The sequence below is a fragment of the Dipodomys ordii genome, unplaced genomic scaffold (assembly GCF_000151885.1).
Source record: "Dipodomys ordii isolate 6190 unplaced genomic scaffold, Dord_2.0 Scaffold5, whole genome shotgun sequence".
NCBI lineage: Eukaryota > Metazoa > Chordata > Mammalia > Rodentia > Heteromyidae > Dipodomys > Dipodomys ordii.
In genome coordinates, this window is record NW_012267221.1 from 11,381,468 (window position 1) to 11,397,804 (window position 16,337).

The following is a 16,337-nucleotide window of genomic DNA, read 5'->3' on the forward strand; positions in this document are numbered from 1 at the left end:
TTCTTTTTGCTTATGTGGTGCTGAGGAATCGAACCCAGGGCCTCGAGCATGCAAGGCAAGCGCTCTACCACTGAGCCACCTTCCCAGCCCAAGAAATCTCTTCTTAAAAAATACAGGAATAGTAGAAACAGAAAACAGCTCGTTTTCTATAGGGCTGAGATAGAGTACCAAAATAAAGACCATCTTGGAAAATGGCCTCTTTCCTCCAACGCCAACTGACTCAAAGGCTGAGCTTCACATTTTATTGGAGAGGATATGATTATGGCTTGGTGGATGGTAGAGAGGCTCAATGAGGTATGACAGATCAAGACTGGCATAAAAGACAGGAAAAACAAAGAAAAACTTGGGCTAGGAACCTGTCAGATGAGGTGTCAATACAATTAGCTAGAAAAGTACCCCAGTAGTTTTCCATCAAGTTTTATTTAGAAGCTGCTTACTGGGATGCCAGTTGAAGCTCACTAGAAGGGTGGGTACCACTGAGACCCTGACCACTACAGGCTCTCTTCACCACCACTAGCAGAGAGCCACCTGTAGCTAAAAGAAAATGCTGAACCAAGAAGAAAAGTACAGAGGATTATTCTATGTCATTTGAAATTTTCCATAATAAATAATTTTCATCTTTTTTTTGTTTAGTTTGGTTTTCTCCGAAGTTCATAGGCTCTACTGTCAACTTGTTTGGTTTCAAATCCCCACTCAGCCATTTGCAAATTATTTTGGTATTATTTCCTTATTTTCATTTCTCATTTAGAATGCTGGAAAAACTGAAAGATGTTACACAAAGCATGTAGAGCAGAGCGGTAGCTACTAAGCTCTCAATCCAGTTTTACCTATTGGGGCTAGGAGTGTAGTTCAGGGGTACAGCACCATACACAAAGCGAGGGGATCAATATCTGATCACTTTTAACTCACCATCACTGTCTTTATTAGTTTTAAGTGGTCAAGATTTAGAATATTAGCAGTGTGCCATAAAAATATACATCTACAAATCAGAAACTTGCTAGTAAATGAATTTATAGGTTATCGTGATTTGAGCTTTAAAATGTTTAAATTATACATATACATTTTACATTTGTTCTTCAAAGAATAACTTACCTTATCTTTGATTTTGTCAGCCCTACCATCCAAAGGCTGACTTTTGCTTTGTTCCTGATTACATTTTAGATTTCCACCACCTGAACTGGTACCTTTAGTCTGTCCCATGGAACTTGAAGCAGTAGTGGCTAGTACAGATGTGTTGACACCAATTACAGATGATGTACTGTTTCCATTAACTGAACCATTTATACCTTGAAGACAAAAATAATTGTGTTTACGTAATGGAATAGTTTGCTCATAAAAAGGAATTATGTACTGATAAGTATACAATGTAGGTTAAACTCCAGAGCCTTGTAAATGGAAGAAGCCAAAACGGAAGTAGGTGAATCTATAGAGATAGAATGCAAAGTAGAAGTTGGCAGGGGCTTGAGAAATAGGGCTTGAGAACAGGTGTTTAATGGTGAGGGGAATTTTTTTTTAAAGTTAGGTAGTGTTTTACAGTAAGAGAGATAGTGACTATATATTGCTGTAAATTCAGAAAGTAGCACTGAATTATTCACTTTAGGAAGCCTGATATTAATTTATATGAATGTTACTTTAATGAAAAAATTGTAGAAACACCAAAAAAGTAAATTATTTCCTTTTTAGAGTAAACTTCCCAAAACACTAAAGTTAAAAAAAATCACCTTAAATACTATTATAATTTTCAAATGACATTCAAATAATTGTTACCAATTGCAGAAATATTAGTATTACTTAAAAACAAAATTTAGGATATTAGTTGAAATTAAAGATGAGATAGCTATTATATTGCATATTATATTAGATAGAAATATTGATATTATGCTATATTGAAAATAGGGAAACAAATGAGTTACACAGGAAAAGGCAATAGGTTCTAATTCTGACTGAACATCAGTAATTAAGCAGTATTGAGAAGCTATGTAAGGCTGAAAAATAAGACACGTTCTAATCTCAGAGAATTACTATCCCAATTAAGCAAGATGGTGAAGCTGTGTAGCACACGCTGTAAAAAAAAATGATTAAACCTGAACTACACTGAAAATCAGTACTGGAATGGAAGATTTAATAGTACTTCATTCATATTAACTGTGTACCTTTTTCAAGACTATTTCGGTTACTTTTTCCTGAAGTCCTTGAATGGAATGAAGAATCATGATTCTGGGCTGGAGGAGCAAACAGTGGTGGAATTCCGAGTAGTGATGGGAAGTAGGGTGCCGCGGGACGAGTATGAACGTCTGCTGTTCGCCACCATTCTGCACCTCAAAATCAAATCAGCCAGAGAAAAATATCTGAATGACCTTTCTACTTCATTCTAGTTACTGCTTTCTACATTTCATTCATGATTGTTTCCCCCTGCCCCCAGTTTTCCTTGTAAAAGAATTATGCAGTTCATGTAGTTCCCATCATCGTTCTAGCTGGGAACAGCTAATTTAAACTGGTACCCTCATTATTCTTCTCATTAGGCCAGATTCAAGGAGCTTCACTTTGCAGCTTGCTAGATTCAAGCTAAAAAGAACAAAAGGTATTCCATAGTTTTAAAAATGAAACAGAAAACCATATAAAAGAACTAATGGAATCTTTGATGACACATATATATTTTCTAAAGGGATAAGGAAAATATTGATGTCTATATATTATTTTAAGGCTTTCGAATTTAAGCTTAGATCTACAACTTATGTGAGAGTTTCTTCAAATTATATATATAACTTAACTACACCAGGGTTTTGATAAACCAGATCATTTCACAATACTACCAGACTTCTGTAATCAAGCATATTTCAATGGAAGAAAGCATTGTACAGTGAACCAAAAAACAAAGCAAAATCAATAAACCTATTTTTGTCTTAAGAAATAAATTGTCAATGCAGATTTAACAAACAAATAATTTTACATTAAAATAGAAAATCTGTAAAGTTTTTTCCATTAAAATAAAGTTATTTTTTTATAATTTTCCACATAAATTATAGATGACAATAATTTATCAACACAAAATAACTAAAAGTGGTAGAAAAAAATCATTGATATATATTCTTCAGATATTCAAGCAACAGTTCATAGTTAAAACTTTAATAATGAAGGAAGTCAGCTTGTGAGTGTGTGAGTGTGTGTGACTAAGATTAAATAATTTATGCATGGGAGATAAAGCCTCTACTACCTAAGTCAAGACCTCCGTCCTTTTGGTATTTATTTTGAAGATAATGTCTTGTTAACTTTATCAACCTTAAACACTCTTCTCTTACTTCTGTCTCCCAAATACATGGGGTTCTGTACAGGCATTTGCCACCAAACAAGGATAAGGGTTAATTTTTATAGAATACATTTTTCAAGCAAGGGTAAAGTAAGAAGAGATTTGAATAGTTTTGTATAGCCTTAAATAAAATCCTAGCATCAATCTCCAACTTGCTAATTCCATAAATTCAAAATCTGTAATTTTCATGCCAATCTTCCAAAAATATGTATATTTTTCTTTAATTGCAATACTTCATGAAAAAACATAATACTACATGAGAGAAACTCAGTATTAGTTAATGTACTATAGTATAGGATGTTTAATGTTGCTCTAGAAAAAAATTCCTTTTAATATGATTGAAAATAATATGGAAAGGAATGCAAAGTTTCATTATCTAATATTGAAATCTGGCTCTTAAAAGTGGAATGATGGCTGAGCACTGGTCGCTCATACCTGTAATCCTAGCTACTCAGTAGGCTGAGATATAAGGATTGCAGTTCAAAGCCAGTTTGAGACTCCTGAGACTCTTATCTGCAATTAACCACCAGAAAACTGGAAGTGGAGTTGTGGCTCACAAAAACTCAGGTCCCAGGCCCAGAGTTCAAGGCTCATAGGGAGTAAAAAAGTAGAATGATAGCCAGCCAGCTCATGTCCACACCTGTAATCCTAGCTACTCATAATTCTGAGATTTGAGGATGGGAGTTGGAAGCTATCTGAGGAAGGAAACCTGTGAAATTCTTATCTCCAATTAGCTATCAAAAGTGGGAAGTGAGGCTGCGGAGCTGGCTCAGTGGTAGAGCGCTTGCCTTGCATGCTTGAGGCCCTGGGATTCCTCAGCACCACATAAGCGAAAAAGCCAGAAGTGGCGCTGTGGCTCAAGTGGTAGAGCGCTAGCCTTGAGCTGAACAGCTGAGGGACAGCGCCCAGGCCAAGAGTTCAGGCCCCATGACTGGACCCCGACCCCCAAAAAAAGTGGAGCTGTGGTTCAAGAGATAGAGCACTAACCCTTGAGCGAAACAGCTCAGGGACAGAGCCCTTGCCCTATGTTTAGGAGAAAAAAAAAGTCAGCAGTAGAAATTAGAGCAGATAATAGGAAAATGTTATAAATAAGGTGGCACCACAGAGGAAAGTAGATAACAAGTGAATTAAAGAGCTGAACATTGTTCAGCTTTTGAAGATAAACTTTACAAATGTTTGGTATTATTTCATAGGAGATACATTTTTACAAAGTGACAAGTTTACTTATCTTACAAATTTAGGAAAATAAAAACTCAAAGTTATCACAAACTAGCTTGTTGATAAAATGAAGAATGCAAAATAAGGATGATACAAATCAGTACATGATGAATCTCTAAGCATATTCAAATGAGATAACAGCATATATCAACATTAATCATTCTCACTGGAAAGATTATAATATTTCTGAGAATACACTGAATATCAATTGAACATAGATTTAACAGATTATTTTGTTGTTGTTCTGAAACAGGTTCTCAGAAGGTAGTCCAAACTGGCCTGGAACACACTATGTACTCAGGCTGGTCTTAAACTTGCAATCCTCTGCCTCAGACTCTCCAGCATTAGGATTATAAGTATGCTCCACCATATCCCACTCTGATCGGGCAGAATTTTAAAAACATTCACAGCTGGAAGAACTAGACACATCATAAAAATTCATGGTATTATAGCATTAAAGTTCATCAATCAATAACTATTATTTTAAAAGAAATTACCATGAAATATTATTTCAATATAAATTAAACATGTATTATTAAATAATTTTCTATTTCTTGGTTTAAACTGAGATGAATAATACTTTGGAAGGGCATGAAATTTAAAAACAAATTAGGGGTTAGGGATGTGGCTTAGTGGTAGAGTACTTGACTACCATGCATGAAGCCCTGGGTTTGATACCTCACTACCACATAAACAGTAAAAGCCAGAAGTGGTGCTGTGGCTTAAGTGGTAGGTAACCTTAAGCAAAAGAAGCTCAGGGAGAGTGCCTCAGGGCCTGAGTTCAAGCCCCAGGACTGACAAAAAAAATTATTCCTTACTTAAAAATGCTAGTAATGTGTTCCTGTGTCTTTATTTACAATTTTTTAAATTGGCAATTTGCTTACCCTTTATTTATTTTTTTTTCTGGCTTTTTCTTTTTTTTTTTTTTTGCTTACCCTTTATAGAGTAAATTATAGAGATTTAAACAAGTTATTGCACTAGTCCTCTCAAAACCAAGCATATTGCAGTTCATTTGGCAAAGAAGTTGGCTAATGTAGCCATACTCTTTATCATAAAGACTCCATCTTATAATTGTTTGCTTGTATTTCCTCCCAGAATGAAAAGCAACATAAACGACATGGTTAGTATATTCTGAAACAACTGTTCTAGTGCACTGAACCTAATACTGAATGTAGGGTGGGGAAATTATGTACTTTATGGAAGCATCAAATTTACTAAAGCCCAGATAAATAATTTTTTATATTTGCTAAATCATTAGTCTAGTGCAGAAAGTATTTCATTTTAGTAATACAGTATTACAGTTTTAGAAATGGTCAAAACAGTACTACAATGAACTATTATTATTATTAATGCCTGCATTGACTTTTATTTAGGATTCTTCTATTTCAGGAAATATCTGTGAATGTTCATCTTGTTAAACAATGATGCAAAAAGCAGAATAAAATAAATTCCTATCAATATTTTTAAAGAAAATATTTAGGCTTGGTTTTCCAAAATACACATTTAACCATCAACCCTTTCCGCATTGACTTTAAACAGACACTCATTTCCTTTTAAAGAAGCAGTTGGTAATTTATTAACCATCAAAGTAGACAAGAGAAAATAATGATAACTACCAATTATGGACTAGTTATGTATGCCAGACCCTGTAGACCACATCTTCACAAGCACCCTGGAGGCAAGTATTATTAGTGTTGATGTTATTATTATTCGTATTTATATTATTATCATTTTGCTGGTGAGAAAACAGGCCAAGATGTTAGAATTATATCTTAGTATTTAGATTTTCCACATTTTATTTACCTATTCATTTGCTGATAAGATATTTGAGTATAATAAAACATGGTGCTTTGAACGTCCATCTACAAGTAACATGAATTGCATTTTACTCCTGGCTTTTGGGGGAAGGGGAAGATTTGAATTCAGTCCTCACCCATGCTAGGCAGGTGCTTTACCACTTGAGTCATGCCCCAGCGAAGTTAATATTTTAAAAAACTGAAATTAATCTGAAAAACTCAAACCCTACACTTATATAACATGGACTTACTTTTCTGATGCTATATTTAAACAAAATGCATTGGAAAACTTGGCTTTATTATTCCATTGCATGGAGAATATTTATTTATCTAGTCAAATACCTGAATACCGAGCTGCTAATACAATGTGTTGTATATTTTTGTATGTGATTAAAATTCTTACACAAGAGTTTTAATACACCAGGCATTAGACTATCCCTTTATTGTTTACTTTAATATACAAATTACTGCTTGAACATTTTCAAGCTTTCCTCCTTTCCTTGAACACTGTAATAATGTTTACCTGGAAAAGATGCTAGTTGGGGATGTGCGGCTAAGGCTGTGGGTGTACCAAGTGTCCCCAAACCACCAAATTCTGAATGCCCTGAGCTGGCTGAATGTAGACCAAAGACTGGGTGGCTGACCATTGGGAAGGCACTCGACACTGTGGACAGGTTAAACGGTTGGTCCCCAGCTGCTCTGAATAAATGTCCTGGGAGGGAAAAAAACACACTTAAAGTTGTACTATAAAAACAGAAGAGACGTATCTGGTTTCAGCGCTTATAGTTTAAATTTATAATAACTGCTTATCTATGAAATTTTTATTTTACATTTTTTGCTGTAATTTTTATTCTCCAAAGCCTACTGAATGAGATGATTAGAGAAACATAATAGTACTGTAAAAATGAAAATGAATGGTGGTAGGATCTTATTAAGCTCAGTTTTGGGATTAATGTTTCAAGTAAATAATTTTCATTAAGACAATTTGACCGATGAAGTGAGGTCAAATTTATGTTAATATATGTGCATTAGTGTAATATCAAATATTTTTGCTTATTAAAAGGATAATACAAATGCACTACTAAGCTAAAGTAGAAAATCAATAAAATAGGCCCCAAATCTGCTACAAATCATTCCTCAAAATATCATACACTCTAGACAAATAAGATCCCAGTTTCCATGTGCCAGAAATACCTTTAGTTGGGTAGAATATCAGGATACCAAAAAGGGAGTAGCTAGCTAATAAAATAATGTACAACACAGGAATTAATGAATAAAATTATTAAGTAGATTTGCAAGTGGTTGTTTTAAAAACATCATTCAAAAATGTTGATATATTATGTAATATAATAAACTCAAGTGTGACTTTTCAGTCTCCATATTTATTTCAAAGAAAATCTAGTACTACCATTATTTTTCATACTTTGTAGGGATTTGGCAGGGAAAAAAACACATGGAAATCCTCTCGCTCTCTCTCTTTTTCTCTATGTATTGTGCTAGTACTAGTACTGGTAGTTGGGTTGAAATTGGGCCTGGGTCTGCCCCGTAGCTTCTTTTGCTAGAGGCTAATACTCTACTACTTGAACCATAGCTCCACTTTCAGCTTCTTGTTTGGAGATAAGAGTCTCATATACTTTCCTGCACAGACCCAGACTGACTTTGAACTGGCTTCTGTGTGCTTAATTCAAGATAAAAGTCTCACAGAGTTTCCTTCCCCAGGCTGGCTTCAAACCAGGATCCTCAGATCTCAGCCTCCTGAGTAGCTAAGATTTATAGGTGTGGGCCACTAGGATCAAGCTTTGGAAATCTTTTAACTTCCAAGAAATAATTAAGATTTGTTGTCTTTTTAAACTTCCTATGACAAAAACAGAGGCTCTCCCAAGAACTTACTTTGGATCAGTGTCTACAGTCCTAGCCACTTGGGAAGCTAAGAATGAGGGTATTGTAGTTCAAGGAGCTCAGGCAGAAAAGTTCCCATTAGCTCCTTCTTAACTCATAGGTGGATATGGTGGTGTACAACTGTTTATTCTAGTTGTGAAGGAAAGCTTAAAATAGGCAGAGAATGGCCCAGACACAAGCCTGGGCAGGAAGCAAGATCCTACACAAAAATATGCAGTGCAAAAAAGAACTGGAGATGTGGCTCAGCATTAGAGCACCTGCTTATTAGCAAGCATATTGCCCTGAGTTCAAAGCCTAGTAAAGCTTTAAAACAAAACAAAACCATTTACTCTGAAGATGGTCATGGTGGTATACACCTGAAGTTCCAGAACTTGGGAGGCTAAGGCTGAGGATCAAGAGTTTGAGACACCTACTCAAAACATACTAAGGGCAGGAAACGTAGTTCAGTGGAAAAGCAAATTGCCTGCCTGGAATATAGAAGGGAAGAGCCTAGTTTCAAATCCAACAAATAATTTACTTTTGTGAAGGGAATCATTGTGTTATGTGTTAAAAACAGTAAGAATTCTGTACTTTCTCCTGTTTATCTCACCCTGACTATACTGTAACTTAGTTTTAACATAAGATAAATGAAAAAACAAAATGATCATTTAGTTCTGACTCAAATCTGTCCTGGTGTTTACCCTTCCCTCCACACACATAGTCAAGGGAAAAGCCTCTGCTATTTGAGTCACACCCCTAGCCCTTTTATTATTGTTCTGGTTTTGAAATAGGGTCTATATAAATTTGCCTAAGCTGGCCTTGCAATCCAGTCTCTACTTTTCTGCAGGCTTCCACCACAGTGCTCAGGCAAACCCTATATTCTTTACTGAAATAATGTGGTATCTTTTATTTAAAAAGAAAATTTAAAATAATTTAACCAAAAGGACTTAAATTATATCAAGTATGTTTTCTATCATCATTCTATAAAGAAAAAAGATCTGCTTTAGAGTAGTCTTCCCACTACAATTAAGCAGTAACTAGATCTTACAGGGAGAATCTTTGAAGTGTTTTTACAAAGAAACTGACAGATGGAAGAACAAGGAAAGGACACAAACTTGGGTGTCTGATCTAGATCAGTAAATAATTGTTTTTGTTCTTCAAAGCCTAAATAGAAAATCCAGGAAGCTGAAACATGTTTTATCTGGGGAGGAGGGGAATGGAGCATAAGGGGAAGAGATAGAATGATAGGGGCATATAGCCTTAATACTCAAGATTCATAAGTAAAAACAGAACCAGGTAAATTGAGAGGATGGGTAGGATTAAGATTGGGGTAAAGAATGATGGATGGGTGACACTGATCAAGATGCATTGTAGGGCTGGGAAGGTGGCTCAGTGGTAGAGTGCTTGCCTTGCATACATGAGGCCCTGGATTCAATTCCCCAGCACCACATAAGCAGAAAAAGTGGAAGTGGCGCTGTGGTTGAAGTGGTAGAGTGCTAGCCTTGAGCTGAACCTCTGAGGAACAGTGCCCAGGCCCAGAGTTCAGGCCCCACAACTAACCAAAAAAAAAGAAAAAGAAAAAGATGCATTGTAATCACAAATTGATGTGCTGAATTAAAACCCCTTTGTACAAAAATTTAAAGATACTTTAAAATTAATTTTTTTAAAAAGAGAAGCAGTGTATTGAACAAGAAACAGAGAATGAGAGAGACAGAGACAGAAAGGACTGATAAATTTTGTATTGGCACAGTTCTAGACTACACTTTATGACTAGTAACAGATCAGAAAGATTTTTAGGATTTTTTTTAGTTTTGCTTTAGAAAATTCTCAGAAATCTAGTTAAGTTTCTAATAATATGTTTGCAATTTTAAAAACAATTTTTCTTTTTCTTTCTGATTACATATAAACATTAGTTCAATCCATGGACTCAATGTGCTTAATCGAACATTTACTTATAAACATACTATAATCAATATGCTGTCAGTGTTCCTGACAGGCAAGCTAAACTGAACTTCTATCTTTGGAAATTACTGAGAAATCAATCTATCGCTCACACTTGAAATCCTAGTTATTCAGGAGACTGGGATCTGAGGTTTAAAACTAGCCTGTACACGTCTGGGAATGTAGTGGTAGAGTGCTTGCCTAGCATGCATGAAGCCCTGGGTTTGATTCCTCAGTACCACATAAGCAGAAAAAGCCAGAAGTGGTGCTGTGGATCAAGTGGTAGAGTGCTAGTCTTGAGCAGAAGAAGCTCAGAGACAGTGTCTAGGCCTTGAGTCAGAGGCCCAGGACTGCCCCCCCACAAAAAAAAAAAAAAAAACTAGTCTGCATAGCAAAGTCCAGACTCTTATCTCTAATTAGCCATCAAACAGCCAAAAGTGGAGGTGTGGCTCAAGTGATAGGATGCCAAGTGATTGAAGACAAGTGATTGTATGAGAACACCATTTCAAACCCCAGTCCTGGCAAGCATGCACACACACACATGCGCTCACACATAATAATAAAGTTGCGAAGGAAAAAATCATTTCTTAATCACTTTCACTCCACAAACCAAGCTGTTTTTCTGTTTCTGTTGGCAGAGAAAAGATCTTGTTGTATCTGTTTTGGGTAACTCCAAAACACTAGCTTTCACTTCTTTGATTTTTTCCTTGCTTTAAAAGTCTAGAATAATCAAGTCTTCCGTTTTGAAATCCTGGGGGCTGAATTTAGGGCTTTGTGGTTGATAGGCCACACATCCAGTATCTTTTTGGGTTAGCTAGTTTTGAGATAGGGTCTCAATTTAAACCCAGGTTAGTCTGAGCTGCAATCCTCCCATTTGTGATTCTCAGCATTACTGGGAATGACAGGCACATGGTACTGCTCCAGCATTGGGCTTCTCTGTAGTTAGAATAACTGGCATCTACCATCGTATCTAGCAGTTAGTTAGTTTTGTTTTTTTTTTTTTTTTTGGTCAAGGTGAGGTACTGAGGGGTTACAGTTACACAAGTAAGGTAATAAGTACATTTCTTGTCAAAAAGAGAATTTTTATAGCTCAGCTGGCCTCAGAGGTCTCCTGAGCTCTGCCTCAAGTAGGAATACAGGCTTAAGCCATAGCTCCCAGTTTCAGGAGCCATTCTCCAAATAGCTGAAAGTGTAACATCTTTTCGATCTCAAGTAGCATCCTCCCCCTTCTTTTTCTCTGCTCTACTTGCAAAAGTCATTCACAATGTTACTACAGCTCATTGGGTAGTCAGAAGTTAATTCAATGATGTCTATGTTATGGCTTTAATCAGTAGGGGTGCTGTTTTGATTACACCTTTGGTTCCATTACTGGGGCAATGCACTCAGCTTTAAGCTATCTTGAAATTTGAAGCTATTGTTCACAAAACAAATTTTAAGATAGACAAGTGATGGCTTAAGTGTCTCCTAATAAAAACAACAGTATCTTCTTACATGAAACAAAATACAAGCAAAATAGGCTCTATTAACCTAAAGGCAATAAATAATACAACATCGTTTGAATGTTAGAATGTTCCACTTTTGTAAAAGTAATTTTTTTCTTATTATTACCAGTAGACATTCCTAAATAAAACCCATCTTCACTGAAAACTTGTTTCTCTAAGAGGATATATATGCAAACTAAAAAATTATATCATAAAATAATACTTTTACACACTATGGTTATTCCTTTTTTAACAGATAATAGTCAAATATAGTTTCCATGTCATGAATGCAAATTCTGCTTTACTTTGTTTTATACATAAATAGCAATGTCCACATTTTATATATGTCAAAGTTCTCAAATTATAATAAGCTGGAGCCTTCTCAGCAGAGCTTTAGAAATTCCACTCTGAACACAATTAAAAGTTATTAAAGCTGGGCACCAGTGACTCACGCCTATAATCCTAGCTACTCAGGAGGCTGAGATTTGCAGATCGCTGTTCAAAGTCAGCTGGGACAGGAAACTCCATAAGACTCTTACCTCCAATGAACTACCAAAAAAAAGAGGCTGGAAGTGACACTGTTGCTCAAGAGGTAGAGTGCCTACATTGAGCAAAAGAAACTCAGCAACAGTGCCCAGGCCCAGAGTTCAAGCCCCAGAACCACCGCTCCCGCCTTGCAAAAACAGTGATTAAAAGCAGTACACAAATGCCAGTACTTTCATAACAAGGCATGGTTATCATAAATACCTTTATTCACATTAATGAAAAGGACTCTTCCTTTCATAAGAACAAAACAGAATACTCATACTTTGAACCCAAATTACCAGTGAACCAAATCTCCTACCACTAAGTTCAGAAAACACATTAAAACAAAATAATTGTACATTTGCTAGACTATTCCATTTTCTAAGAATCAAGAAGGCTTATTATAACTCCATATATGTGGGCTTTTTTATATGTTAAAAATGCCTTTAATCTTCCAATGAGACATAAACTTGTTGTAGCATGTCTTCATTTATTTCTTTAAAACTGCAAGCATAATTTTATAGCACTGTAAGATCAGTTTCTAGTATGGCTAATCAAAAAAAAGGTAGTTCAAAGATTTTATCAGTACTTTAACACTATAGTAAGGACGGAGTATAATAAAGTGAATACCATCAAAATTTCTGTACATGGAATATTTAAATTATTGATCAGCATATTAAGTTCTTAAATAAACTGTTTAAATATTCTGAAATTCAAACTGTGTAAGTTATATATATCTGAACTATGATTAAAGAACAGAAATAATTCTGTAGTTAATGGTGACAAAGCATTTCTCCTCAATCTTCATTTTTATTCTCATATTCTCATAAATATTTGGAGTCAGTTAATATGACATTTTAGTATTTCAGAAATGCAGAAATGCAGTTACAGTTTTATTTATTTATTCATTTATTTTGCTTTTTGGAATAAAAATCTTCAATATAGCCCAGACTATCTTCAGTCTTTTAATCCTCCTGTCTCTGCTTCTCAAGTGCTGGTAGTATTTAATTTTGCTTTTAATTTTTGAGATTTTAGACTCATAAGAGTTGCAAAGATAATACTGAGTTCATATATATGTTCTAAACAATCATTCCTTAGATTATATTTTATATGAATGACTATGAGCATTTTTCAAAACCAAGAAATTAACCAAGGCTAATTACCTAGATAATTTATTCTGGCTTACTCAGGTTCTGGCCTAGGATCCCATTCAGGATCCAACATCATATTAATTTTTGGTGCTTTCATCTTCTCCAGTGTGTTATGATTTCTTAGTCTTATTTTTCATCATGATGATACACTGAAGAATATTGGTCAAGTATTTTATAGAATATTCCTTCATCTGTAAATGTCTAATGCTTTCTAATGATGAGAAGAGGCAATATATTATTGGGAGGTATATCTAATGTGCCTCCCTTAGAGACAAATACCTGAGGCCTATGATGCTGTTATGCAGACTAGTTTATGCAGACAGATTAAAATGATACCTAGCAGGATTATCTATTATAAAGTTATTGTTTCCTTAAATAGCATTTTTATTAGAAAACAAGTCACTGAAAGCAGAGGTACCTTTGGGAACAAAAGCTGCTATTTTGTAATATCAAACATAGGAAACAAGCATTTGATTTATTATAGTAAATGATTTCTCAATTTGTATTACTCAGACAATAACTGTTCTTAAAATATTAGAACAGTTTCTTTTCCCCAGTAAGCACTTTGCTATATATAATGAATGAATTCAGATTCTTAGCCAATGCTAAAAATACACTTTTTTATATACTTTCATTTACTCAGTATTATATCTTTATACTTAAACATAATCAATAAGGCTACAATTCATTTTAATAAGGAAATAGAAAAAAGTAACAGTACTCCTATTCTAAAATCTTATTTTACTTATGTTTTAATATATTGATACTTAATGTTTCATTAAACAAAAAGGTCTGAGTTTTCCCATAATGAACTAAAACAGAGTCAGTTTTGAAAGATACACTTTATTATGTTGTTTTAGGTTGCTAGGGCTGCCATAACCATGTACCACAACTGAGTGGCATAAAACAACAGAGATTTACTGTCCCATAGTTCTGGAAGCCAGAAGTCTGCAATCTATATATTGGCAGGGTCATGACTCCCTTGCTCTTAAAGTTGCCAGGAAAGTCTCTGTTCCACATTCTCTCTGGTTTCTGGAAAACTTAGGTCTTTCCTATGTCCTCAATGTGCTTTTCTGTGTCCAAATTTTCCCTTTTATAAGAATACCAGCTATAGGTGATTAGGGCCTACCTAATGGCCTCATTTAACTTGATTACCTTTGTGAGAACTTGTCTCTAAATAAGGCTACATTTCCAAAGTACTGGAGGTTAGGATTCCTATGTATCTCTTTAGGAGATTTTTAAGGATACTTAATGGACTTGAACACATTAACTTTTCTTTAGTAATTCATTGTTAAAGCTCCAAATTTAAATTACAAAATCTACCAAGTTAATAAAACAAAATTCCAAAATTATCTAGTACTTTATGGCCAAACATCTCATTAAACTTCAGGTAAGAAAACTAGACAGTTGAAAAATTGAGTCTTTAAGATTTATAATATCTACAGCATTGATGAATAAACTAAAACTAAAATTAGTGCCATAATGGCTCATAATAATATAAATACTCTAAGAAACTTGGGCTTTACTTAGAAAAAAAAATTTTTTTTGGTTGGTTATGGGCTTGGGCTTTGGGCCTGGTCACTATCCCTCAGCTCTTCAGCTCAAGGCAAGTGCTCTACCATTTGAGCCACAGTGCCAACTTCTGGTTTTCTAGCAGTTAATTAGAGATAGGAGTCTTATGGACTTTCCTGCCTGGGCTGGCTTTGACCCAAGATCCTCAGATCTTAGCCTCCTGAATAGCTAGGATTATAGGTGTGAGCCACCTGCACCTGGCTTACTTGCAAATCTTTAGAGAGAAGGTTTCTCACATTCATGGTCTCCTGTCTGTAAATTCAGATTCTGGTTATCTTTTAAATTAGTGCTAATTATATCCTTTGAATTTCAATTTTTTCAGTATCCTCAATTGATCATTAAGCATCATTCTCTCATTTATGTTAATTCTCAACTAAAATTTGCCTGGTCAGTTGATAGTAGTAGAGCAATGCATAGCACAGTCCAGAAAAATTGTGGGTTTCCCCCTCACTAGTGAGCATTTTGTGTAAAAGAAATTCCAGGATTTATCTCCTGTGCACTTTTGTGTTGCTTCTTTACAGTCCATGATGGTAGCTGAGGTTGTCAGTACAATTAAGCCAAACTGACAGAATGAGAGCACATTTATTCTGCCACATTTTTTTTTTTTTTGGTCAGTCATGGGACCTGAAATCTGGGCCTGGGCGCTGTCCCTCAGTTCTTCAGCTGAAGGCTAGCACTCTACTACTTGAGCATTAGCCCCACTTCTGGCTTTTTCTGCTTATGTAGTGCTAAGGAATCGAACCCAGGGCCTCATGAATGCAAGGCAAGCACTCTACCACTGAGCCACCTTCCCAGCCCCTCTGCCAATATTCTTGATGTTTTGCACATCAAATCTGGAGTTGACCTCTCTCTACTTGTTCATCCTGCCTGTGGGATTCAAAATATTCCCAGAGCTGTGCTCACCAATAATTCTAAAGCGCCAGTATAACCATGTTTTATCATTGCAAAAACAGGATGATGACTCTGGAAAAAGGCCTCCTAATAAGGACCTAGCATTTGCTACTCTTTTGGCATTAGTGGTCTTAAGAGCACCAGCCAAGCTAAGTACACTATGATAGTGGCATGAGTCAGAAATCTTATTAATCAGTTAATTTATCATTAGTTTTCAAATTAGGCTTGCAAATTCACCTGCTTTCACAATTTCTAATACATTCTGTGCAAGGCACTAACTGATCACATGTGAATAGAAGAAAACTGACATAGTCCTAGCCCTTTAAATATAAAGGAAGGGACACATAACACCAAATATAATTATACATTGTGAAGAGTGCTAGGGAGAAAATTAGTAGGTACAGTGAAAGGTAATAACAGAGCAATTACACAGAGACTATGATCAGTGGAGTCATCTCTAATTAAGGCTTAATGTTAGTCAACCTTCTTCTGAGGAAGATCACCAATAGAATTCATTGATTTGCTGCAGGAACTGAGATTATGGAACCCAACCCAGGAAAGCTAGTGGTATAGTTCT

At 35.3% G+C, this 16,337-nt stretch overlaps 1 protein-coding gene across 6 annotated transcripts in view; it reads right to left on the bottom strand.

The window, feature by feature from the left end:
* The window catches only part of Baz2b (bromodomain adjacent to zinc finger domain, 2B), a 234,560-nt gene that overhangs the window by 90,713 nt on the left and 127,510 nt on the right, over positions 1-16,337 (bottom strand). For all 6 annotated transcript variants that reach the window (XM_013029108.1, XM_013029116.1, XM_013029100.1 and 3 more), the window contains exons 4-6: positions 6,845-7,033; positions 2,154-2,318; positions 1,093-1,286 (exon numbers count right to left, since the gene is read on the bottom strand). In XM_013029108.1, the coding sequence (XP_012884562.1) occupies positions 1,093-1,286; positions 2,154-2,318; positions 6,845-7,033 (548 nt within the window). The remainder of the gene's footprint in view (positions 1-1,092; positions 1,287-2,153; positions 2,319-6,844; positions 7,034-16,337) is intronic.